This window comes from Taeniopygia guttata, chromosome 28, assembly GCF_048771995.1.
Source record: "Taeniopygia guttata chromosome 28, bTaeGut7.mat, whole genome shotgun sequence".
Taxonomy (NCBI): Eukaryota; Metazoa; Chordata; class Aves; order Passeriformes; family Estrildidae; genus Taeniopygia; species Taeniopygia guttata.
In genome coordinates, this window is record NC_133053.1 from 1,409,101 (window position 1) to 1,435,124 (window position 26,024).

Here is a 26,024-nt window from a genome sequence, read left to right on the forward strand (position 1 = left end):
ACGCTGCTGACTCCGGGGATCTCCACACACCTGCCTTTTGCCCTCGCTGCAAGAGCTGCAGTGGCCAGGGTGAGGCAGGCACCCGGGGATTTCCAAGGTCCAAGCTCACCTGGGCTGGGCCGGCAGGTGTAAAACCCAACCGCAGGCAACTGCCCAGCTCATGGCATGGCCAACCTGCCCGGGCATCCCGCAGCTCGGCCACGTGCCCACTGGGCAGAGAGCGAGCTCTGGAGTGGCAGCTGACTGCCCAGCTCTGGCTTGTCCTGATCCTGCAGCCCTGACCTGGAGGTGCCATCACTGAGCCAGTTCTGTCTGTTCTCAGATGAAAAGTGCTTCCCCCAGGCCCTGCTGCAGCCAGGGCAGAGCCAGCGTGTGGCTGTGAGCGATCTGTGCCCCAGCACAGTGTCCATCCTGTCCCAAATTCTTGGTGGTGCTGGTCCTGGTGATCCGGGACCTTGTGCATACACGCACTCAGAACGTCAGGAACGTTTTGTGTTGAGGCTGCAAAAGGGTCAGTGGCTTACTGGATTTTTTTCCACCCTTTGTGCTGTGGGTTTGGCCAGGTGCCCGGGGCAGGCGCAGGGGGTGGGTGTGAGCAGGCATGTGATGGATGAGCCGGGTGTGACGGGGCTGTGAAAGTGCTGAGCTGGTGTGAACCTGCCATCCCATCGCCATCTCCTCCTCTCCAGCCCTTCCTGCAAGAGCTGCAGGGAAGGTCCCTGCTGGGTGTACGGTGTGGGCAGCTGTGCCCATCCCCACGGTACCTGGGTGTCTCGTACGGGAGGGAGAGCCCGTGAGGCTGAAGGGTCCCTGGGTGCTCCTGCCTCGCTGGGGGGACAGGGTGAGGACCCCACACTGTCTGGGAACATTGTTCTGGGAGTCCCTGAGCTGCTTCCTCTTCCCCGTGGCGGGTGTGTGGGGCTGGCAGAGCGTGTCCTGCCTGGAGCCACACGCTGAGTCAAGGACAGAGCAGGAATAGAGTCGGGTGCCTGAGTCACCCATGTGTGAGACCAGCAGCACTTCCCCGGCAAGGGGGAACCCCATAACCCTGACAACCCTGGTGCGTGTTGGCCGCTTCCCTGGGATCAGGGTTCTCCCCCCCTGATCGACCCGAGCCTCCTTTGGAGCTGGGAGCTGCTGGTTCTGTCCCTCAGCAGCCACAAGGACAGGAGGATCAGGCAGGGAATGACTGCCTCACCTCAGACGGGGGGCACAGAGCTCCCCACCAGCCCCCAGGGCTTTGCCAGGGGCTGGGAAAACCTTGGGGAAGGCGTGTAGGGAAGAGCCAAAATACTCAGCCACCCTCATCTGCAGCTCCCCTTACACACGTGTGTGCACAGCACACCCCACACAGCATGTGCATCGCTCTGCAAGTGTGAGTGACAGCCTGTGCTGCACGCCAGCCCCCCCAGCCGTCCGTCTGTCCGTCTGTGTCCCCCGCCAGCTCCCCCAGAGCTCCCCTCCCTCCCTCCCACTCCCCCCGAGCGCTTCCGCAGCGTCTCCATTGAGAAATCCGCAGCGTTGCCACAGCAACACTGCAATGGGGCGCAGCGCTGCATGGCTGCGAGGGGCCCAGGCCCACGGTGGGGGCGAGGAGGGTCGGTTGGATGCTCGCGTGTCAGATCGCACACATGTGACTGCCCGGGTGCGTGGATGCACGTGTGTGGGTGTGCACACGTGTGTGCTGATGTGTGCGGTGCGTGTGTGGGGTTGTGGGGGCTCGGGGACCCCCCTCTGGGGCAGCACTGGCAGATGGGGCCCTTGGCAGCGTTTGGTTCTTCCTGCAGCGGTGTGGGGAGGGAAACTGAGGCACTGGCAGTGTGGGAATCACCCTGTCACTGACTGTCACTTGGGACAGGGGGACCCCACAATGCCACCACCTCTGACCCTTCCCGCACAGTGCCGGGTCTGGCCAGCACCAGTGTGGGGTGTCACCCACGAGTGGGGCTCTGCAGTGGGTCTGTGGGGTGCTGGGCGCCACGATCAGCCCCATTTGCAGCCAGGAGCTGGGGAGGGGGACACGGGCAGGACCCCAGGGCACCGGGTGGTGACACGGGGTAAGCGCAGCGTGGCCGTGGCACACGCGTGGGCTGCGCGGTGCCGCGGGGGCAGGATCGGTGCGTGCAGCGTGGCTGCCCTCTGCTGCCACGGCCACGGCAGCGCTCGGCACCCGTGGGACGCGCAGGGAACCCCAGGGTGCTGAACAATGGCAGCTCGCTCTGCCAGCCCCCAGCCCACGCCAGAGCCCGCCGGGTGGGGCGAGGCACGGCCAGGGCATGAGATGCTCTGAGATGCTGTTAAAGCTGAAATCCCACTCCACCCTGTGCCCCCCACCCCAGCTGGGATGGGGTCACGCAGCAGCCGGGAGGGAATGAAGCTTTTTTTGGGCTTCCATGGGGAAGGGGCTCAGCCTGGTGTCAGTTTTTGGTGGAATGAAGCTTTTTTTGGGCTTCCATGGGGAAGGGGCTCAGCCTGGTGTCAGTTTTTGGTGGAATGAAGCTTTTTCTGGGCTTCCATGGGGAAGGGGCTCAGCCTGGTGTCAGTTTTTGGTGGAATGAAGCTTTTTCTGGGCTTCCATGGGGAAGGGGCTCAGCCTGGTGTCAGTTTTTGGTGGAATGAAGCTTTTTCTGGGCTTCCATGGGGAAGGGGCTCAGCCTGGTGTCAGTTTTTGGTGGAATTAAGCTTTTTCTGGGCTTCCATGGGGAAGGGGCTCAGCCCGGTGTCAGTTTTTGGTGGATCTTGCAGCTCCCTCCCATCCTCCATCCCGCTGCCTTGGGAAGCAGCTCAGGTCCAGCAGCGATGCCGGGGGGGGCTCAGCTTCCCGGGGCAGCTCCGGGAGCCACTTTCAGCACTTTTGGGGATTGTTGGAGGAGGATTTCAAGCGGTGCGGGTCTACGTGGCACTGCCACGCCGGGAATGTGGCACTGGGGAGCTCAGCCCCCGCTCCCCTCCAGCTCATCCCGATGGGTGCTGGGGCACAGGGGGTCTTTGCTGCTGTGGCAGGAGCGTTGCCAAACTCCCCCAAAAATCTCCAGGAGTCACTGCCCTGTCTCAGGGCAGCTGTGCTGGGTGGCACCAGCCCGTGCAGTGCCAGGATCCGGCTTTGCCCTGCGGAACGCCCGGCTCCCAGGGCAGGTGTGGTGCTGCTGGAGGCACAGACGCTGCCTCTACCTGCCTCCCTTGGGATCAGCGCGAAGGGGGAGAGCGGGGGAACTTTCCCGACTCGTTTCCCCACGTTGAGGGGAAAAAAAAAAAAGGAAAAAAAAGGAAAAAAAAAAGAAAAAAAAGGGAAAAAAAAAAGAAAAAAAAAAGAAAAAAAAAAGGGAAAAAAAAAGGAAAAAAAAAAAAAAGGAAAAAAAAAAGGAAAAAAAAAAAAGAAAAAAAAAAAAAGAGAAGGAGTCGCATGACTTGGAGCTTCCCAAAAGGCAGCGCAGGGAGAGCGACCCAGGAGCCAAGAATCTGCTCGGCTGCCGCGTCTCCTTGCGGCTCTGCGGGGCCGGCAGAGGTTGGGTTTTGGGTTACGGGAGGCGCGGAAAGGGGACGGTGCAGGATGAGCTCATGCGAGGCCGCGGGAACCTTCTGGGCAGGGAAAAAAAATGTTGATGCTGCAGTTCAGGGATTTCTGCAGTCGCGGCTGTTCCCGCAGATACCGCCGGGCCACCCCTCGTGCCGATGGGCAATAAAATGACTCAAAAAAATGAGCCGGGGATTCACTGCCCTTGCAGGGAAACAGCAGCCGCTGAAGAGCAGAGGGGGCACACTGGGGTCTTGGGGGGACATCGTGGTCCTGGGGAGCCCTGATGAGGTTCCCCCCCTCATGCAGCCCCCCGAATAATCAGGCTAGCTCAGAGATAAGGGGCTGTGAGGGGAGGAATATCAGGAGATGGCAAAGATTACCAAAAGAGGCTCTTACCCTAATATAAATTGGTTCAGCTCTCTTTATTCTGTGATGTCCATGGGAGAGTGGGGCAAAAGAGAGAACAGGAAATGTCAAGGGTCTGTATAGGGTTTGGACAGGGTGGGCTTCCCTGGCTCTCCACCAACCCCGTTGGGGTAAAAAGGAGGGTCCAGGGTTATCCTGATCAGAGTTACAAGGTCCTGGGGAAGGGCACAGGGTGCCCATGAGCTCCCTGTAACACCCTGAGACCCTTGTGCCACCCTGCCTGGGATTGTAGGGGCTGTGACACCCCCGGACCTACCGCAGATCACGGCAGCAAAGTGCGGTGTGGGACATGCCTGAGGGAGTGCGTGGAGAACCCAAGGGGTCTGGAAAAGCTCCAGTTTCCCTCAACACCTGAGCTGGCCCCCTCGGCGTGTACTTTACCTCTTGCTGGGCAGGGATAGGATGTCCCGAATTCTTGGCAGCTTTTCCCCTGCAGACTGTGATAAACCCTTCCCAGCCCTCTGTCCTGCAAGGTCGCCTGGGTCAGGCGGTCAGAGGCTGTTTGTCCTGTCCTTGGGCAGCATCTCCTGCCCTTAAGAACTCAACCCTGCAAATGCTCTTAGGTGATGATTAATGAGCGCTTATATAACTGAACTGAGTCCTTAATGCAGACAGGAGGGCGACAGGAGGGAAGGTGGGAGCAATAAACCACACATTGCTGCTTTTCCCACTCCAGAGAAGCTGCGTTCTGTGCAGGGGGACCCTGGCAGATGTGGGGGAGAGGCCACCCACGGGGAAGCAGCTCGGGCAGCCCCATCTGGGTTTTCCAGGCAGTTCTGTGTCCTGTGGGAGTGAGTGGCTGGTGGTGCTGCCCTGAACCACGTTGCCCTTGGCAGGGTCGGGCTCTCTGGCGTGGCAGCGCTGGGAGGTGAAGGGTTGATGCTGGAAAAGCATTCGTGTGTGACAGTGGCTGGAATGTTGTGCTGGTGAGCTGGGAGTGCTGGAGGAAAAGGGCAAAAATCCCACAGTAACACCTTAGCATGACCTGGGAGGGGTGATGAGGCTGCTGCTGGAGATGCTGGGTGCAGTTCTTTCTAAATTTGGCTGTGTTTGGGCAGGTAGGGACGGTCTGACACAGAAGATTTGGTTTTCCATCATCTAGCTGGGAAGCACCAGCCCTGATGAAGCTGCTGCTCAGTGCCAAGGCAGTTCCATGGTTGCCATGGTTACCACATGATTCTTTTCACCATTTTCCTCACCTCAGCCGGGGTGCACCGGCATTCCCAACCCCAAATCCCCCCTGACCTCAATCGGGGTGCACTGGCATTCCCAGCTCCAATTCCCCTGGGTTCCAGCTGGGTGCAGCAGTATCTCCAATTCCCAATCCCCCCTGGACCTCAGCTCATTTCCAGTGCTGGGACACCCATGGGTGCTGTGCTGGGACACCCATGGGTCTGTGCTGGGGACACCGAGGGATCCTATGCTGGGGACACTGAGGCCTCGGTGCTGGGAAAACTCAATGTGCTTCCCCTGTGGCACCTCCCTGCTCCTGGTATAAGACGATTTTGCAAGGAAAACCAGGAAGGAGCCAGAGGCTTGGTGTTGGATGGGCGCAGGGATGAGATCTGCCTCATTCCGGCCTCAATTCCCTCCTTTCCTGCAATCCCAGCAGAAACAAAGGCAGAGGAGGCAGCTCCTGCGCCCTGCAGGATGTGCCTGGAGCAGGGAGGATGCTCCCAGGGGCAGAACGCAGTGCCAGAACCCGGAGCAGGCGGGGGAAGGGGCTGCCTGGAGGGTTTTGTTCCCTCCCAGCCCTGGCTAAGGCACAGCAGCACCAGAGGAAGAGATGTGGCACCACTGCCCCGTGTCCTCCCCTCCTCGACCACTCCTGTCCCCAGCCCTGGCCTGCAGCACCGGAGGAGCTGCTCGGGGATTTGGGAACCTCATCAGAGCAGAGCCCGGGGCGGGGGCTGCCCTTGGCTCCCCAGAAGGTGCCAGGGCTGCCAAGCAGGTTTGGGCTCAGCTGCTGCACGGCTCTGGGCAATTGCAGGGACTGGGAAAGATCCCAAAAAACAGCACAGCAAGGTGGGGACCCCCAGAGAAAGCCCGAGGTGCTGTGGGAGGAGTGTGGGATGTGCAGGAGGCAGGAGGGAGGCTCATGCTGATGTGGGTGAAGGCAGGAGGGCAGCACAGCTCCTCCTGTCATGGCTGTCCGTGGCTTTTCCATGGCTTTTCCATGGCATTTCCATGTGGCGCTATCCCTGCTGTGCTGCTGGACAGGCAGAACTTCTGGGAAATCAGATTTGCATTAACAGGATGTTCGGTCCTACAACCTCTGCCCTTGGAAGCTTTAAAAAATAGGCGATAAAAACATCAGTCAGGTGTGGGGGGATTGCTTGAATCAGCTCCAGGTGATCCCTGAGGTCCCTCCAGCCTCTGGTGATTCACAATTTCCCGTGGCTGCACCTGTGCACACAAACAGCTCCGTTTTAGAGCGGATATTTGCACTTCCTATGGAAGTGCTGGCACTTTTGCCAAATTGGGTCACTATGGCCACAGCCCTTCTCACAGCCAGATCCAGGTGACCAAAATTAGGGCTCAGCCAGAGAAAACAGCCATGGGTGCTGGAACTCACACAGGAGTGAGCTCTGCGTCTCCTACGTGGTGTTGCCTGTTTGGGGCCCCTGGGCAGAGCCCTTCTGCTGCAGGAGGTTTGCTCTAAGGATGTAAATCCTGGGCTGTTGCAGTGCTTAATTAACTGCCCTAATGCAATCTGCCAGGTGAGCTGCCTGCCTGGCTGCTCCCAGCACTGCTCCCAGCCCGTGGGACGTGCAGCGATGTCCCTGAGCCCCTTGGGCTGGTGACACAGGGCAGCTGTGGCCCCTGTGTGCAGCCTGATGATGGAATATCCAGGAGGATTGTCAAATCCACAGCTGATGCCACGTCTGATGCCCTGAGTCAGGGCACTGGAGCACTGAACCCTCCCTGCAGCAGCAGCACTGGGGTCGGAGCACAGTGTCCATTTGGCCCAGCTCTCTCCTTGTGTCACTGGTGACTCTCACTGCCAAGCAAAGGCATCAACACGCCCCAGGGAGACAGAAATCAAACTTTTAGGACACAACCAAGCAGGGCTGTGCTCGCCATTCCCTGTCACAGGAGCTCCTCTGCTGCCAGCAGCCTTTGATCCTGCTGGGACTCAAATTCCCCCAAAGCAGCAAAGGCTCTCGGTGCTATTTTCACAACACCCGACCTGCCTGGTTTTGTGTGGAGTCAAATCCCAGTGAATCCCGGTGGGTGTTTGTCCCTCAAGGTTTGCAGCGGGGTTGGTGGTGGCTGTCCAGCATCTCAGGCTGGAAAATGGCTCTCTGCATCAAGGTCACTTTATCCGCCCTCATCACAGACCAGAAATGCTCACATTAATGGGTCTCTAATTTAATCAAAATGCTGTGCCTGTGATTGCAGGGCTGGGATCTTTTCCTCTCTTGAAGGGCAAAAATCAATTTGCACTAACAGCAGATGCGTCTGCTCCCTTCTCCAGGCCTAGGAAAGTGAGTAAATTTTTTCATAGTATGAAAATAATAATATTGGCCTGGTGTGTCATCAATATTGGGGTCTTTTATGTGCTTTTGAACACTTTGGTGGCAGCATTCTGTCCTTGTGGCCCTGTGAGCTCAGAAATCCACAGCTGTGGTGTCCCTGGATTTCGTAATTACTGTATTACCTATGTGCAAACTGCCCTTTCCCTGCAGATCCCAAAGGGATCAGGACAAATCAGAGAGGAAAAACCTAATTTCCATGTTCTGGGACGCAGGGAATGGGTGATCAGTGCTCCACAGAGCAATCACAGGCAGGTTTCTTTGCATTTCCCTGTGGTTTGGAAATCGGTCACCAAGTAGTCGTGATTTTTGTACTGCAGTGATTTTCTTCTGTGCGGACTGGAAATACTGGGAGGGAGGGAGGGGGGAAGGAGGAGAGGGAAGGGAAGCGGAGGGAAGGGAAGGGAAGGGAAGGGAAGGGAAGGGAAGGGAAGGGAAGGGAAGGGAAGGGAAGGGAAGGGAAGGGAAGGGAAGGGAAGGGAAGGGAAGGCCAATGTTTCCAAACACTTTTCTAGGTGAGATTGTAATGTACGGCACACGGAACATTTTTATTCTGAGGGCTTTCAAAGCTGTGTAGCCTCTCGATGAGACATGTCTTTGGCTTTCCCAGTTTTCTCTTTCAATACCAAGTTTTTCCTGCTGAAGGCATTCCCACTTTTCTCAAACCTCAGGATGGGCTTTTAAAGTTTTCGATCTTTGGGGAAACAGGTTGAGCAAAGTTTTTGGGTTTTTTTTGAAGAAAACTTTGCTGCTTTGACTACTTCGACCATCAAGGGCAGCACTGCAAAGAGGGAGGTGAAGGGAATCATCCCCCCACGGGACACAGAGGAAAGCGGACGGTTCGGGGGCACGGAACGGGCTCCCTCAGCGGGGCGGTGACCGCTGTGGCGGCGGCGGGAGGAGCCGCCGGGGCCCGGCCGCGGGCAGCGCTCGGCGCCCAAGATGGCGGCGGCCCCTGAGGCGGCCCCTTTGTCTGCGGCCGCCGCCGCAGTGCGAGAGGGCGCGAAACTGGGCCAGCCTGGCCACGCCCCCTCCGCCAGGGGGGCGGGGCGGCCGCGCGCCCCCCGGCCAATCAGCGCCCTCCACTTCCTTCCCTCTCACAGGGGCGCTCCCGCCCGCCTCCGCGCGCGCAGCCAATGGGCGCCGTCTGCCGCGGCCCCGCCCCCCCGGCTGGGTGGAGGGGGCGGGGCCACGGCGTGGTTTTGTTTGCGCGCCCCTAGTTTCGCCCCCGCCGCGGTTCATTAATATTAATGAATCCCGCCCAATCAGGTGGTGAAGCGGCGGCGGCGCTTTGGTGACGCGTCGCCCCTCCTTGCAGCGGGGTTCATCTGCATATTCATAAGATAGGCGGGATGAGGCGCGGGCGTTTATAAGGCGCCGCCCCGCCAGGCTCGCCGTACATTTCGCTGAAGCTTTGAAGTGTTGTGGGGACCTCGCGCCGCCCGGGTATCGGTGAGCGCAGTCGCGCGGGGCCTCCGCGACCGCACCGGGCGGGGTGGTCCGCGGTGAGCGGAGCCGTGTCCTAGCGGCAGAGCTCGGGGTCCCGCGGGAGGCTGGGCGGCGGCTCCCGGCCCGCCGATCGGTGCCCTGTGCAGGCACGGGGGGCGCGGCGGAGCGGGCCGGTGTGGGCCGCGTGGGGGAAGGGGCCGCGGCGGGGGGAAAGGCGTGCGCGGAAACAAAATGGCGACGGGCCTCGGCCGTGCAAAATGGCGGGCGGGAGGGAGGGGGCGGCGGGCGCCGCTGCACCGGGAAGGCCGGTAGGGGGCGCGGCGGGGCGCGCATGCGCGCTGGGCACGGAGGGGCTGGGAGCGGGGGTCCCACCGGGGCTCGGCGGGACCCGGCCCGGCCGCCGGTTCCGCCGGGGCCCGGCCCCGGTGCTGCTCCCTGCCGCTGGCATCAGCCTCCCGGAGCCCTGGCTGGGCCCTCGCTCCCGCCCGCCCTGAGGGACACCCGTTGTGAGGCTGGGAGACCACATCAGGCGCATAAGTGGTCCGGGAGTTTAAGGTCACATCGGTGGTGTTATAGGTAGTGTTAGAAGGATTTAATGTTTGAGACCTGGCGGGGATTATGTGGATTTTTTTTTGAGTGGCTGACTCGGTTGTGTTGGTTTGGCAGGTCAGAATGGCATCAGATGAGGGAAAGCTCTTTGTCGGCGGGCTCAGTTTCGACACCAATGAGCAGTCATTGGAGCAAGTCTTCTCTAAATACGGACAGATTTCTGAAGGTGAGACTGCAGAGCCACGATGGGAGAGTTTCCTTTAGTCTGTTTAATTTCCTTGGTGCTGATGGGTTTTTATTTCCTGTATCTCCTTTTCATAGTCGTGGTGGTGAAAGACAGAGAGACTCAGAGATCCAGAGGTTTTGGCTTTGTTACTTTTGAAAATATCGATGATGCGAAAGATGCAATGATGGCCATGAATGGAAAGGTGAGGAGGTTTCAGAGTTGATTTTTTATTTCCCATAATGGAGGAGGAGAATCAGAGGTGTGCTGCTGTCCAGGCTGTGTGGAAAACCAGATAAATGCCAGTGTCTTAAATTAGCTGATATGGATGTAAAAAATCTGGCTATATGGATTAATATATAGAAGAACATATATGTATATATATATACGTACTAGGAATACAAATTGATAAAGTTCCATTATGGGACCTGGATGACTGAGATACGACTTTATAGGTATTCCTGTAAATGAAATCAATATATCAAGTTTTTTGCCTACTTGGTTTAATTGTGGCATGAAATAGATGGTTATTTCTTGAGCGGTGAGTCCTGGCACTGCTCAGCCAACTGTGAAGGCGTGCAACTCCTTCTACATGTGTGTGCTATTTAAATGTTTCAGTTTGGCTAACTGTGGTTGTGTTTTAGTCTGTAGATGGGCGTCAGATCCGAGTCGACCAGGCTGGGAAATCATCTGAGAACAGATCCCGTGGCTACAGAGGGGGGTCCTCGGGGGGCCGGGGCTTCTTCCGCGGGGGCCGAGGCCGGGGCCGTGGCTTCTCCAGAGGTGAGTGCGTGGGGATCAGTCATAATGTGTGGATGGGGGGATGTCTCTTGTCAGAATGGTTAAAAAAAACCTCGTTTCCATGTATTTCCAAGGAGGTGGAGACAGAGGCTATGGTGGCAGCAGATTCGACTCCAGAAGCGGAGGCTATAACGGCTCCAGAGACTACTATAATAGCAGGTAAGGGCTCTGCCAGCACCAGGGCTCGTGGGCAAGCTGTGGTGGAGTTCAGCCCAGCAGAGCAGGAGTTGAGCAGCTGTAAATCGGGTGCTGTTTGTCCCGCAGGAGTCAAGGTGGCTATGGAGACAGGAACTCAGGAGGCTCCTACAGAGACAGCTACGACAGTTACGGTAAGTCCTGCTTCGAGCGGGAGCGCTGAGTCCGTGTGCTGTAGGAGCTCTGAACCTGCTGAGCCTGAGCCTGGAGCTGGGGCAGGCTCAGGCTGTGGACGTGGTGGTGCCGGGAGATTCTAAGTTAATGCATGTGCAGGAGTTGCTCGGATCTAAGGCAAAGCAAGTGTTTTAAAAAAAAAGAAAAAAAAAAAAAAAAAAGGTGTTCCTGGAGCCCAAACTCGGCTGCCCTAACGCACTGACCCGCGGGTGGGGGATCTCAGTAGCCAAGTAGCCGTAGCCTCGGAATATTGCAAAGGGAGTAAAATGCTGGAACTTGTCTTTGCTTCAGTGCCTTTACAATTGTGCCTGCTTCTTGTCCTCAGCTACACACAACGAGTAAAAATCCTTCCTGACTCAAGATCGTCCTTCCAATGGCTGTATTTATAAAGATTTTTGGAGCTTCGCTGAAATGGTTATTGTGTAGTACATCTACTTGTATTTTCACTTTTGTAGTATTATCAGTTCTGATCTTGTCATACACAGCCTGGCAGCTTCTGAAACGAGACTGTCTGATTAGACTGTCTCAGAGAAAGCTCTGCTTTCAAGTGGTTTTAATCTTTTTTGAAAGCACTTCAGATTTTATTTTACTCTCCATGAATGAGCCAAGGTGTTCGTTTTTGGTTGGTTTTTTTTCCTAAGTTGGGGCCCCAATTCAGTTTCTTTTGAGCTAGCAAGGACCTTGTACCAATGTTCACTGGAAGCTGAACAAGCTGTGGACTTTTAATTCTTCTATTTTTTTTTTTTTTTTCAAGTGCATTACCCTTGTCTTTTGTAACATTCCTTTAGTGTAGCAAGGTAGGAATGCAGCTTGGGTTCCGTTGGAAGGCAAACCACCTTGATATATCTAAAGAGAAACGTGCTTGTATGTTCCACTCGCATAACGGTATTTTTACTGTTGTAATGATGTAAATGACCCAGAACTAGACTTGCAAACTTACCATAAAGAGGTTCTTGAAAATGTTTATTTATATTGTCCTTTTTTACTGGAAGAAATATGCATATTCCATTGCTGTTGTATTTGAAGTGGTAAAGGATTCCTGTATACAGTTTTCTTTGGCTTTACGAAGCCTATTAAAGGACCGTCTGAAATGAACTCTGCTCCTGACATTTACATTTCATTGCACAACACAACCCTTGGAGATGAAGAACAGTCATGGGAGCGAGAGGAGGAGATTAGGGACAGTGGCAGAGCTGGCCAGACGATTGCCCGGGCAATTTAAATCCTGGAATTTTAAATCCTAAAATCGGTCTTGACATCTGAATTGGCCAAGAAATTTCACATAAAGTAGTCAAAACTTGTCTGTAGAGGCTGGAAGTACAAACCTGAGGGTATGCTAGGAGCGAAGTGAAGTTGGAGTGTTAGGAAGGCTAATGGATGTTTCCTCCAAAGCTGCTGTAGCCTACACTGGGAAGCTGTAGAGAAGAGCCAAGTGCTGTAGTCCCTGGGCTGTTCCCTGCGTGCCGAGCGCGTGTTTGATGTAGGGGAATGCCGGGCTTAGCTTAGCTGTGTCATTGCTTACAAGTTCTAAGAATTCTTTGCTAGCAAATGGAAACTGCAGTGTCCTTGGAGAAAAGAAGTGTTGTGCCTCCAACAGAAACCTCTGAGACGAGAGCTGCTCTCTTGGCTAGTTCATATGTGGAAATAGTCCTGTAATTCGAGGTAACTCCTTTTGCTCATGTCCGCATCCTTCCTCTTGTTGAGAGCTCATTTGAAAGTCTAATGTACCTGTGAAATATTCCTTTTGACAATTTTGGTCAGCTACTGGAAAAACGTTAACCCATGCCGTATGCAACCTTTGGCTTGTGGCACACCTTGAGTTCCACAGATCAGAGTTGGGCATGCAGCCGTGTCTTGCTGTAGGTACAGAAGCAAGATTGGAACGAACTCCCTGACTCGATATGTGTTCATCTATTGAGACTCTTCTAGACTTCATTAAGTTGCTCACTTTAATTGTAGCTTTCTTTGCCATCCTACTTGTTGCCATTAACTTTTTCCCATGGCCCACACTTCCTAAGCAGCCATGTCCAAGTGTTAACTCTCTGCTTAGGGGATCCAATCCATGGGCTGGCTGAGCACGGGCAGCAGCCGGCCCGGAACAGTTTTCCCAGACTGTGCTTTGTGGTGTGATGGGTTCAGCGATGGCTTGTGAGACCCTCGTGCGCTGTGAGCTGTGTGGGGAGGTTGGGGGCGAGAGCAGCCTCTGCCCTGGGCCTTTGTTAATGCCTCTCTGCTTTAGCAGGCTGAAGGGACCCGGCACACGCCTCGGAGGCCCAGCGGATCCTGAGCGACCAGAGCTGCGTTCCAGGGATGCTGCAGCAAGTTTGCCAACCAGGTAATGTCCCTTTCATATTTTTTTTGTTGTTTTTCTTTTTTTTTTTTTCCCTTTGGCTGTATCCCTGTTCTGTAGCCCTGAGCTCTTAAGTGGTGCAGTAACCCCATTCCTTTCCTGTATCTTTATCCACCTTCCAATTCTCTTGTCTCCATTTTGTTTCAGCACTGAGACACTTCAGAGAAGACAGAAGGACAGACACTGGAGTGGAGAGATGAAGAGCACAGAGCAGTGGTGTTGCTCATTTTTACATGAACCAAATCAATCAAGACAGAATAAAACACTGAAATGTGGGGAAAAAACCAAATCTCTGTGGTACTTTTTGTGGGAAACAGAATGTTTTTGGCAAAAGTATCTAGTGCACAGCCCAGTTCAGAGCACAGAGCAAAAACCATCGCTCTGGTGCTCGGAGGTGGACACGCTCTGCTCCAAGCAGATTGATGTGTGATGCTCGTGGAAAATGAGGTCTTGTTGCAAGTAAAATCCCAAAAATGTGGCAGCTCGGTAATGAGGAGGATTAATAAAATGTTGGGAGAGGCTGACACGCTGAATGTGTTTCTGGCAGGAGATTGCAGGGTGAGAGCAGTGAGATTTTTTGATGATCTCAGCTGCTCCTGCCCTTTTGTTTGGTGTTAGAGAAGAGCTGATTGCTTCATCCTGCCCTTTTCTCTCCATTTTTTTAAACCGATGAACTCAGAATTTGGTGATGGGCTCATTCAGAAGCCCTGAGGACTTGCTGCCCAATTCCACTGATGGGAGTCTCCAGACATTCCTGCCTGCAGGAGGGGATTATTGAGCTCACTTCACAAAACCTACTTTTCCTCCTTTAACCTTTTTCAAATTATCTAAGAGAGCAGCATTTAAAAAAAGCAATCAGCCATGACACACTTCTGGGGATTGTATTGAGCAATTCACCAGTGAGCATTTTTGCATGTTAATGCAGGAGGATATGAAATACAATGAAGTGTGAGGAGTGTGTGAAGTCTTTGCTGATAAAAATGCAGTCAGGTGAGGCTTAAATTAATTCAGGCTGAAAATACTTACAAATAATGCTTTGTAAGACCTTCCTAAATAGGATGCTTCGATGCAGGCAGAAATAATGAAGAGGTGCAAAAATAGCCTGGTTGAAGGTGCTGTTATTGGCATTGCTAATTATGGCATTGCGTTAATGATGTCTTGCTGGAGCAAGGGGCTGGATGTGGAACCCAGTGGCGTCATCGGGAGGGTGTTTGGGTGCTGTGGGTCTGACGTGAGCTCGGTGACCCAGTTTTAGCCAAAATGCCCTTTTTTTAAAAGTAAGCCCTGTGTGTCCAGGCAGCTCCAGCCATCCCTGAGGAAAAAATGGGGAAGTGGAGCAGGGCTGAAGGGCGGTGACTGAGCCCTGCTCAGCCGGAAATGTCTGCAGAGGGAAAAGGTGGGGGATAGAAATCACTGAAATGCTCAAAATGCTCCTGTTTCCAGCTGTGTTCACCATGGGCCGCCCTGAAGGGAGAAGGAGAACCCTGAGGGGGAAATGGCGGCTCTGGGGGAGAAGGTCTTGCTATGAGGGGGAAGTGGCGACTCTGAAGGAGAAATGATGACCCTCGGGGAAATGGTGGCCTTGAGGGAGGAAGGACAACCCTGAGGGGAAATGGCGGCTGTGAGGGAGGAATGAGAGTCCTCAAAGGGCAGCGGCAGCCCTGAGAGAGGAAGGACGACCCTGAGGGGGAAATGGCGGCTGTGAGGGAGGGATGAGAGTCCTCAAAGGGCAGCGGCAGCCCTGAGAGAGGAAGGACGACCCTGAGGGGGAAATGGCGGCTGTGACGGACGGGGTGTTGCAGTGAGGGAGAAATGGCGTCCCCGCCGAGCTGCGCGCAGCCCGGCGAGGGCACAACAACAACCCTGAGGGCAAAATGTCGGCTCCGTGAGCGGGTCACGGCCGGCCCGGAACGGCGCAGCCCCGGAACCCGCGAGCGGTTCCGCGGGGCCCGGGCGGGGCCTCGCCGCGCGCACCGGCCCGGCGCCTTCCTGCGGCCGCCGCTCCCGCCGCGCTGCCCCGGCCCGGCCCGGCCATGCCGCGCCGCCTCCTCATTCTCATCCTCTTCCTCCTCCTCGCCCCGCACCTCGGCCGCGCCGTGGCCCCCAGCGCGGGGAGCAGCGCGGGGAACAGCACGGAGCCGCCGCGGGCGGCCCCACGGAACGAGACGCAGTCGGTGTGGGAGCACGAGCCCGGGCCGAGGCTGTCGGTGGGGTCGGGGCTGCCGGTGCTGAGGCGCGCGGTTTATGTGCTCAGCGCTCTGTCGGCCCTGGCCGCGCTCTACTTCATGCAAGGCGGGCACCCGACCGCGGCTGTGTCCGTGTGCTGCTGGTCCTGTCCCCATCCTGGTGTCCCCTGACCCGGGGCTGTGTCCCTGCTCGTTCCTGTTCCCCTTGTCCCAGGCTGTGTCCCAGTTCGCCCCGGTTCCGGGGTTATCTGGCCCGGGGATGTGCCGTGCTAGTCGTGGTTCCCCCTGGTCGGGGATGTCACCCCGATTGTCCCGGTCCTGGACCCAGTCCCCCTTGCTTGTCCCTGTCCCTGTTTCCCATGGCTGTGCCCCTGCCCTGGTCTTGCTCTGAGTCCCCCCAAAGCCGTTCAGTGTCCCCTGTCCCTTGCCTGCCCCAATCCTGCTCCTAATCCCTGGGTTTGTGTCCATTTTCCCTGAATCTCCCTCCCTTCCTCCCTCCCTCCCTCTCCCAGCCGGGATTCTGCTTCCCCACGCATTTTTTTTGGCAGCGAGTCCAAAACGTTGCTGTAAATCCCTAACACTGTTAATTACCCGAGGTAATTAGCGCTAAACTATCTCCGCTAAACCACCCGCTGGGTGGGGACAGCGGCTCACTCACTGTGCTCTCCCTGTCCCTCAGCCCCAGGTCCGAGGGCCCCAGAAACAAGCCCAAAACTCATTTCAGGTTGAAGAAGCCCCAGAGGAAGAAGTACGGGCTGCTGTCGAGCCAGGATGAGAACATTGAGCTGGGCTCCCTCGACAGTGACGAGGACACCGTGTTTGAAAGCCGGAACCTGAGGCGGTGAGGGAACATTTTGTGTGATTTTTGTGTTGCTCTTTTCCTCACAGGGAGCTGAGGCTCCTTTCCCAAAGCTGTGGGAGCTCTGGCACAGCTCCTACAAACAGATCTGCATAAATTAAAACGCCTGTGTGTGGTCTCTGTGTTGGCACACGGATTTATCTCACTTTTCCTCATTTTCTGGCCCGGGAAAGTCTCACTGACAGGGTTATTTGGACACTGCTGTGGGGTCACAGAGCTGTTGGGAGAGGCAGCCCCTGTACCCAGTCTGTGTTAGACAGGGAAACAGAAATTCCTGGATTTTTTCCCTTCAGCTTAGGAATTGCTTCCAACTCATATCACAGTTCAAACTCCCAGTCCCATCAGGATATGCATCCCTGTTTTCCCAGCAAAATTCCTGGTTTGTTTTGGTTTTCTGTTTTCATTATGGGAATTGCTTCCAGGTCTCATCACGGTTCAAGATCCCCGTCTCACAGGGATATCCATTCCTGCTTTCCCAGCAGGATTGTGTTCACATCCTACAAGTTTGATTTCTGGGGAGGTTGTTTTAAGCTGAAGGAGGAATGTCACACCTCAGCTCCCCCTGATTTTGGGTGTCTCCTTTTTTTCCAGATGACTCGGGACCAGCGGCACTGGCTGCCTGGAATGATGGAGGGTCCAATCCCAGTGGAATCTCCAGCACTCAAGTTTTCTATCTGCTTACAGTGACTTAACTAACAGTTTGAGCCCTTCCATAGCTGGGGCAGGGGAGAGGGGACCAAACCTGTTTTCTTCACGTGCATTCTTGAGGATATTTCTGGGGAAGGATGGGAGCTGTTCACTGCACGGGGAAGGGCTGAGGTAAAGGAGATTTTCAGCACCTGAGATCCGAGCTGCCCCTGTGCCTCATATCCCTTTCTCCTTGCCCTGGAAGCATCAGATTCCTTCTCCAGGCGGATCCTCTTCATGCAATATCAGGTTACTTCTTTGGGAAGTGTCTCTGTAATCAGCTTCTGGGAGGAGCTGTGAGAGCTCTGTTACACAAAAGGGGGTGGGAGGGTGATAGTTCAGACAGAGCAGCTTTGGGAACGAGTTAAACGAGTTAAATTTTGCAGGATTGGCAATTACTGGCATAATCCAGGTCATTCATGGGTTTACAGACGTGTTAACAAATGAAAGGGGCCACAACCCAAAGGAATATTTCTCCAAAAGCTACCAAAAGGCCTGGGAATGCCTAGACTCTGCCCAGCCCCAGCTGTGAGTTCACCAGGGACATGTGTGACATCTGCCAAGCTCTGGATTTTGTGATACCTGAGGAAGAGCCAGATGTCAGCCAGGGACTGTCATGGAGCAGTTGATGACTGGAAAAGGGGGACCCCAACCCCTCCTGACTGTGATTCAGGGCAGCCCTGGATAATCCTGGAGTTTCATTCCCTTGGCTGGTACTCAGCTGGCAGCTCTCCTGCAGCCCATTGTTACGTGGATATTTGGGATCTGATTGTGTGGGACCAAAGGTGAATGTGTCAGGAGGTGGGTGGTGCTAAGTCAGTGAAAACTGCTCGCCAAGTGCTTCTGTCTGTGGCCTTTCCTTGGAAACTGGCAGCACATCCTTAAATCCCACTTCCCCCCAAGCTGGTAGTGCCTTTGGAGAACCCGAGGGATTTGCCCTGCTGGCAGGGAGGATCCCTGTGGCACCTTTAGGGTGAAAAAGTAGGATAGTTACCTTTAGGTTGAATATTTAGAATGTCTTTGGCTCCTTTCCTTTGGCTTGCAAATCCCCTGTGGATCAGGGGCACCGAGGACTCTTGGAGAAGGGACAGGGATGTGCTGCTGGGGGCTGGCAGATGCTGCAAGTCTCTCCCGAGGCAGCTGAGGGAGTGCTGTGATCCTGTGCAAGTGGCCACGTTTTTCTGTTCAGGACAGGTGAGGTTTCCTGGAGAAATCCCAGCCCCGTGGCAGCTCTGTCTCTCATGTGCACAAAGGATTTTAAAATTCATACACATATATATCTATTTTTTTAATAACATTGCCATGTGCACACAGTACTTGCATGTGCCCTGTTTTCCTGTCCTTTGGATCGTTTCACAGCTATTTTTGGATGTTCCCTGCTTGTAGCTGCTGCAGATGGGAGCAGGCAGAGGTTCCACGTGGGAATCGCTGGGATGGCTCCACCCGGCTGCAGCTTCCCTGGGGATGATCGGAGCTCTGTGATCCATGGGCAGGGATTTTTCCTGATCCCGCAGGGCTGCACGGGCTGGTAATTCCCTGGCTCTTTTAGTCCCTCTGGAAAGTTGTTCCCTGTGCTGTTGAAACCAGAAGAGCCTGACTGTCCCAGTCCAGTGCCATTCTCAGTGTTTGACCAACACATTCCTCATCCTTCCTTTACCTGGAGTGATGACCCTGAGCATTCCTTAGGCTCCCCTCTTGTTGGGCAGGTGGGGTTTGCAATTCTCAAGTTTCCTCACCTCACAGAAGTGGAATATCTGTTTAATGTTAAATTATTCAGATCAGAGGGAACCTCAAGCAGTAGGTCTTGCCCTGAAAAGAGTTCTGCTGGAATTAACTGTGGCTGGAGCAGCTATTTGTGTTTGAGCAGGGAAAGGCATGAAGCAGGTGATGTGGTGCCTGGGCTGAGCTGGGCTGTGCAGGTACCAGGGAAGGAAATTAAGATGCCAGCCTGGAATTCCTACACCACTTCCATGTTTTCAGAGTCTTGCTGGTCGCCTTTAAAGGGTGCAGAGTACAAAGGTGCTTGTGAGGCTGTCACTGTTCCTGGTCTTGGGCTGGAGACAGGTTGGAGCTGTTTCCACTTCCATCCTGCCCCTCAACAGCAGTTGGCATCTGGGTTTGCCCTTTGCATCCCTGCTCTGCTCTGAGTCCTTGGAGGCACCGAGTGACAGATCTGAGACTCCTTGGGGTGCTCGGCATGATCCCATTTCTCTGGGAAGAATCAGCTGGATGTGGCACTTCCTGCAGTGTGAGCAGTGCCAGGCCAGGCCAGGGGGTTTTGGGGTGGCTCCTGCAAATAACAGCAGCTTTGAACACCTCACGTGCCATTTCCACAAAGGAGCAGTTCAGGTGTTCCTTCCATTACTCTTTCAGTTCCTCCACGTGTATTTGATACCCTCGTTTTAGGTCTCTTTGCCTCAGTTGGATCTTCCAGCAGCTTTCCAGTTGTAGCTTTTCAGGCTAAACACAGGAATGCAAACAGACCCGTCAGTGCCTGGTCCTGGGCAGGCTGAGGCCTCACCAGCCACTGCTGCACTTTTCTTCCTCCTGAATGAATCAGGGTGTTGGTGGAGGTTCCATGTGCCTGTTGGTCTGCAGGATTCCTGCTCATCCCACCAAAAGGAGCCAACGGACCACGACCTGTAACAGTCACCACACAACAGTCTGCTCTGAATCAATCCAAAGCCAATTTTCCAAAGTTTACATAATCCCTCTGTTATCTTGGAGGCTTTCTGGGATGCTCTGCTGCTGCTACCAGCCTGCCCAAACCCACTGGGCCATCTGCAGGGTTAGTGGGATCCGTGGGAGCGGGGTGAGATCAGCTCTCGTGGTTTTGTTCTGTGCCTGGGATGGGACCTGCAGCCCTGTGAGTGCTGGGAGAGGGGCCTGTGGTGGGAGTCAATAAACAGCACTTGAGCACGTTGTTGTCTGAGCTCCCCAAGGAGCAGCTCGTGTTTTGCCCGCCTGGAACTGCTGATCTGTCTTTAAACAGCCACTGGCCCTGTATCAAGCCATTTCTTGTCATTGCAGCATCCCCTCCCTTGTACCTGGTACCACTGGAATAAAACATTCCAGCCCACCCACCCCTCCCTGTGTGCTGCTGAGCCCCTGGGGTGAGGCTGCTGTGGAGAACTCACTGATTTATGGGGTGCTTTGGGTTTTCCCCCTGCCTTGCTCCTTCTCCCAGGGCTGCTGCTCACCTTGTGTCCTGTCTGGAAGTGTCCAAGCCCAGGCTGGATTGAGCGTGGAGCAACCTGGTCTGTGGAAGGTGTCCCTGCCCATGGCAGGGGGCGGAATGAGGTGAGCTTTAAGGTCCCTTTCAAACCATTGTGTGACTCCCTGATCATCTCTGGGTGGGTTTCAGTTTTCTGAAGTCTCCTCCTTTCTCCCTGTCCTCACATTAATCCCTTTTGTTGTACAGAAGACCAAATAAGGTCCCTGTGAGGCCAATTCTGGCCTCAACAGCAGCAGAACCAAGTTTCATTTTGCTTATTTGGAAGTGAGGAAGGAGATGCTGTTCCCTGGATTGTAGAATCTTGGAATCTCCTGAGTTGGAAAGGACCCACAGGGATCATGGAGTCCAACCCGATGGGGTGCACAGACACCCCAACAGTCCCACCTTGGGCATCCCTGGGAGCAGTGTCGAAATGCTCCTGCAGCTCTGGCAGCCTTGGGGCTGGGGCCATTCCCTGGGGAGCCTGGGCAGTGCCAGACCCTCAGAGTGAAGAATCTTTTCCCAATCTCCAGCCCTAAACCTCCCCTGACACAGCTCCAGCCCTTCCCTCAGCTCAGAGATGGAGCTGCCCCTCGGGAGTGTCCCCTGAGTCTCCTCCAGGCTGAAATGGGAATGTCCCGGCTCCTCCCTGCAAGGAATTAGTTCCAGAACAAAACCAAGGGCGTTCCTGACTCACACCCGCTTCTCATCCTGTTGTGTGGATCAGTGGCACTGAGAAAACAGAAGCCACGTTCCCCCTGTCCTCCTCTGCCACCTTCCCCGTGTCCTGGAGCAGCTGAAGAGCAGAGGGGGTTTTGTTTGCTGCACGATTTAATCTCTACTGGTGGGGTTCTGGGGCACAGGGGATCCCTGTAGGTGGCACTCACAGACCAGACTTGAGCTGCCAGGGCACTGCCGGCACCTGGGGAAGCTGCAAATAAATCCTGGTGCCTTGAAAGGCACATCTGCTTCCTCCAGCAGCTCTCTGGGATGAGCTGGAAGTGCCTTTTGGGGGTTTTGTCTCTCTTGGCGTTGGGGTGAGGGAGCAGCAGGTTTTGGGGAGGCTCTGGGGAGCTGTTGGGGTGTCTCTCTCAGGAGCAGGGGAGGGTCTTGCCCTGGCTCCACTTGAACCAGGTTCCACCTGGCCCTGTCAGGACTTGTTTGGGAAAGATTTTTATGATTCTGGGCTTGACAAGGTTTTGGGATGCCCTGGTTTGATGGAGTGATGCCACCAGCTCCAGCACAGACACGAACAGCAGCACCCCGGGGGCACCCTGCCTTTCCTGAGCCAAATTAACTGCAGTGCTAATGAACTAAGCGTTCATTAGCAGCAACATGGGCATGACACCATCACCCTGTCCTGTTAGATTGGATATGAGGGAAAATTCCTTCCCCAAAAGGAAGGGACCCAGCCTGGCACAGGCTGCCCAGGGTGTCACCACCCCTGGAAGCGTTCAGAAAGCCCCTGGGTGTGGCACCTGGGGACAGGGTTTAATGGTGCCCTTGGCAGTGCTGGGGGAATAGTTAGACTTCCTGGTCTTGGGGGGTCTTTTCCCATCTAAAAAAATTCCATGATTTTGTACTTTCAGGCCCTGTCTGCGTGCGGTGCTGGGAGCTGCCACAGGATGTGAACCAAGTGCTCGTTCCTTTTCAGGCTCAGGGGGCTGTTACCCCAATTAGCACTAATTGCTGATGCCCGTGGTGCTGGACCAGCTGCAGCTGTGCTGTGCTCGCCTCTCTCTGTTCCCTGCTCTGTGCCATCCCCTCTTCTTGAGCTCTCAATGGGGACAGGCTCGGGCTGCTGCTGGCTGGGATTCCGGTCACAAACACAAGCTGGCGGCATGGATCTGCTCGGAATTTATTTTAAACTCGAGGTAAAGTGCTCTTGATGCTTTGGATGCAAATTTCCTTTGCCTGGAATGGGAGCTGCGGGGCCGGTGGAGTGCCAGGGAGCTCTTTTGATTCCAGAGCCTGTTTGCTGCTGTGGCTCCTCGCACTGCGCTCCGTGGAGTGCGAAATCACCTCTGCGGCACAGCCCGGGGAGGAGCACTGCCAGCACAGAGCTCTTCTCTCTCTTCTCTGTCCCCTGGTTTTAATGAGGGTTTGTGGCAAAAGTTGGGAGGTTTTAGGTTTTGGTGTAGTTTTTTTTTGTTGTTGTTATTTTTGGGTTTATTTTTTGGTGTTTTTTTGGGTTTTGTGGGGTTTTTTTTGTTTTTGTGTGTGACAGCAGCCTCTGTGTGATTTTTCCAGTCACTATCTGGGAGAAGAGATGGTCCAAGTCCCTTCAGCCCCCCCCAAAAAGGAAAAATATGAAAATACAGACTAGGTAAAGGATGCTCCCTTCATGGATTTTGGAGTTCTTTCTACTGGATTTCTCCTGTACCAAATGAACCTTGGAGTTTTTTAGGTGGCATTAACCAAGGCCAGGTTGGATGGGGTTTGGAACAACCTGATCTAGTGGAAGGCGTCCCTGCCATGGCAGAAGGTGGAAATGAATGAGCTTTAAGGTCCCACCAACCAAAACTCTCCTGGTATTATCTCCGTGGGCAGCTCTGGGTCACGGATTGTCCCCGTGGACACGCCGGGCTCTCAGTCCCACCGGGGCCAAGCCCTGGATGGGTGAGCAGATGAGCATGGTCAGAGGAAGATGTCACAGTTTTTGTCCCATTTATTGCTCATACACTCACTGGGTGGCTCTGGGTACTTCAGGGTGGCTTTGGATGGCTCTTGGAATTTCCCCATAAACGTTTTCAGCTGCACTCACAATTCTCCTGTGCCTGCATCCATCTGCGGCTCATTGTGGGCAGGGGCTGGGTGGTCTTCCTCATCTTCATTCCATGGACATTGGCATTCCAAAATGTGTCTCTAGGTTGGTGTGGAATCGGGTGGCACATGGGGAAGGAAGCTGGGGATGTTTGAAAACCTGCTGCAGAGTCTGTGATGTCTCTTCTGTTCCACTCAACAAAGCACCTCTACACAACAAGCAGATTTTCCTGTATCAGAAATTACCTTTACTTAGTTGGCTTTTTGTCTAAATCCTCCTTCTGATCTTTATTTTTTCCCTTCCATCATGGAAAGGTGAATGGAAGTGGCACTTCAGCCACCAAAGCCTTTCCTTTAGAATCGCTGCTTGTTTTTTGTTTTACAAATTTTCCAAGGGGGCTTTGCAGGGGAGGAGGAAGGAGCAAGCGCTTTTCAAGTGTCTCTGGGGAATAAAAGTATAAAGGACATGAATGATCAGAACTGTGCTGGCAACAGAACAATATTTTATTTTTGAGTACCAGAGCTAATTGGGGAAGGAATTCACGTGACAATTTTTGCAATCTAAGGATAAGTAAACATGAAAGGGGCTCTGTGCTCCTGAACGTGCAATTGCAGTGGGAAGGGGTGCGGGGGAGGGGGGGAAGAGCCCAAAAATTAAATTGGAGACAATGTCTTGGATGTTACAATCCCATGTTTGCTTCTCATGATGCTGGATCAAAGTCACGAGCCGAAGCTCGTGTCCAGGGATACCTGTTGGGGGGATGGCACTTCCATGGGCTGGAATTGCCAGGAAAAGAGGATTTTAGGTCTGATTTGCTGGCAGCACTTCCACAGGTTGTGGGATTGCTGTGGATGTGAATAGATCCTGCTTCAGCGGGGCTTGGAGAGCCCCTGCCCATGGAGAGGTGTTTGTAGACAATTACCACCAATTAACGCAGCATGTGGGGAATATGGGGGTGATGGGTTAGAGCAGCTCACCAGGGGGTGGAACAAGGACTGGGAGTTCCCTTCCCACCCAGACCACGTTGGGATTTTGTGGTCACCCTATACCAGGCTGGTTCCTGGTGTGAAGAGGTTGGTGATGTCACATCCAGTGCTGGGAAGTGGAACTGAAATTGCTCTGAACTGGTGTGTGGGCAACCTCCTCATTCCCTCTCCCACTGGAAGCATCTCCCAGTGCCTGTGTGATTCCTCCTGCCCCGCTGGAATCCCCTGGGAATTGCTGTTGGCAGCACCTGGACATCCTCAAACTGCTTCCATGTGCCGCATAATTCAGAGCCTGGAAATGGGGGTGTTGAGATTTCAGGTCTGCAGACAGAAGAGTCCATTCCAGGGTTATGCTCAGTCCCTGCAGAAGTACCAGGAGGTTTGTCCTGCTCCATGTGAGGCGAAGGCAGAAGGTTTCCCTGGAGAGGCTCCAGCCCCTCCCTGGAGCATTCACTCTGCCCCACTGCACTGCTGTTACGTTCAGGTGGTTAATTACTCTCGCTCTTTTAAAGAATAAAACCTCATGTACTTAAAATAATCCCAATTATTTCATTGTTCAGCCCTAGCTGAGCCCAGCCACCCCCGCTCCTGCAGAACTGCTGGAAAAGCTGCTCCTGACAGGGAAAAACTGATGGGCATTAATGCTGTGAGAAGCAGCTGAGGGGATTGAGGATTGGGGGGGCCATGGTGCTGCTCCAGCAGCCCCCAGGTGCCTCTCCAGGACATCCCAAGGATCAAGTCCAATTCCAGTCGATGTATGGCAGGGCCTGTTGCAGTAGGACAAGGAGTGATGATTTTAAACCAAAAATGCTGATTTCGACTGGATAAAAGGAAGAAGTTCTTCCCTGTGAGGTGGAGAGGCTCTGGCAGAGGTTTCCCAGAGAAGCTGTGGCTGCCCCATCCCTGGAAATCCTCAAGGCCAGGCTGGACAGGGCTTAGAGCAAGCTGGAATAGCGGAAGGTGTCCCTGCCATGGCAGAGGGTGGAACTGGGTGATTTTTAAGCTCCCTTCCCACCCAAACCATTCCAGCGTTCCGTGCCGTTGCTGGAAGCCAGGCTGGCGGCACAGGGCTGGCTCTGCCTGCTGAGGACACCCTGGAGGAGCAGCTCCTGCTGGGATGTTCTCCTGGAGGGATGGCTGGGAGGCCTCATCTCACAGAGGGGACCCTCAAAGCAGCCCAGCAGGATGGTGGCAGCGCTTCCATCTCCGCGTGCGCCGGAGGCACAGCAGGACCTCGGGCTCGGCGCTCGGACTCGCTCGTGCCGCGGTGTGTTGGTGTATTTTGATCCTTTTTCTTGCCAGTGTTATTTTAATCCGCTTTTCTCTCACATCAAACTCCTCTTTCCGCAGAACACAGAGAGGCATCGGGTGTGTGCCCTTTGTGATCGGTAGCAAAGGGCTGTGCCAGCGCGTTTTTCCTTTAGAACTGGAGGTTTTATCCCTGTGATAACTTTAGCTGCACCACAGTCATGGTTTGGGCTTCTCCAGTGGCTCGGATGAGCGCAGGGAAAACGCTTCCCACATTTATTGGAGGAAGAGAGGGCTGAGTGCTCTTCAGGAGGTTCCCACTCCTGTCACCCAGGAGTTGCCCCGTGGCTCAGGTGGGTTTGGAAAGCAGCTGAGTTCAACCAAGATCACCTTCTGCCCCCATCTGAGGTGGGCCGTGGCTTTATCAGATTCAGATCCAACCTGTTGGTTGGCACCACTTCCAGGGTGGATGATCCCAGGAGCAGCCTGGTGTTCCTGGGAGCTGCACAGTCGGAGGGAGCCCTTTCCCTCCAAAGCCTGTGTTTCCCACATAGAAAATAACAGGTAGGGAATGGGCTTTTTTTTTTTTTTTCAAATGAAGGAAGGATTAAGGCACAGTAAGAGCTGATTTGCCAAAGGGCACCCGGGGAAGTGGTGATGGATCAGAGATGGAAGTGGAATCCTCAGCTCAGTCCGCACTTGCCCCACCATCCTTTTCCTTCCCTGCTCCCTGGCTGCCCAGGTCTTATGGGATAACCAGGACTTGGATTTCCATCCTCTTAAAAGAGGCAGTTTAAGGAGCTTTCCAGGGGAGCGGAGCTGCAGGTCACCTCCTTGCCGCTGAAGATGTTTTTTCTCCC

The 26,024-nt window shown here is 54.5% G+C and overlaps 2 protein-coding genes and 1 long non-coding RNA gene across 3 annotated transcripts; all 3 read left to right on the top strand.

The window, feature by feature from the left end:
• Positions 1-8,886: 8,886 nt before the first annotated feature.
• CIRBP (cold inducible RNA binding protein) lies at positions 8,887-11,965 on the top strand (the record flags this gene model as incomplete). The annotated part of the gene is given in 7 exon segments (NM_001245633.1): positions 8,887-8,931; positions 9,595-9,703; positions 9,799-9,905; positions 10,345-10,483; positions 10,576-10,660; positions 10,766-10,830; positions 11,196-11,965. Coding segments are annotated over 6 exon segments (516 nt in total). The 5' UTR covers positions 8,887-8,931; positions 9,595-9,600.
• Positions 11,966-14,609: 2,644 nt separating this feature from the next.
• FAM174C (family with sequence similarity 174 member C) lies at positions 14,610-16,251 on the top strand. The gene is made up of 2 exons (XM_072919491.1): positions 14,610-15,534; positions 16,086-16,251. The coding sequence occupies exons 1-2, from the start codon at positions 15,254-15,256 to the stop codon at positions 16,249-16,251; spliced, it is 447 nt and encodes a 148-aa protein (XP_072775592.1). The 5' UTR covers positions 14,610-15,253.
• Positions 16,252-17,097: 846 nt separating this feature from the next.
• On the top strand, positions 17,098-24,454 carry LOC140680797 (uncharacterized). Its single transcript, XR_012052190.1, has 2 exons — positions 17,098-22,040; positions 22,417-24,454. It is a non-coding gene; the product is annotated as an uncharacterized lncRNA (long non-coding RNA).
• Positions 24,455-26,024: the final 1,570 nt, after the last annotated feature.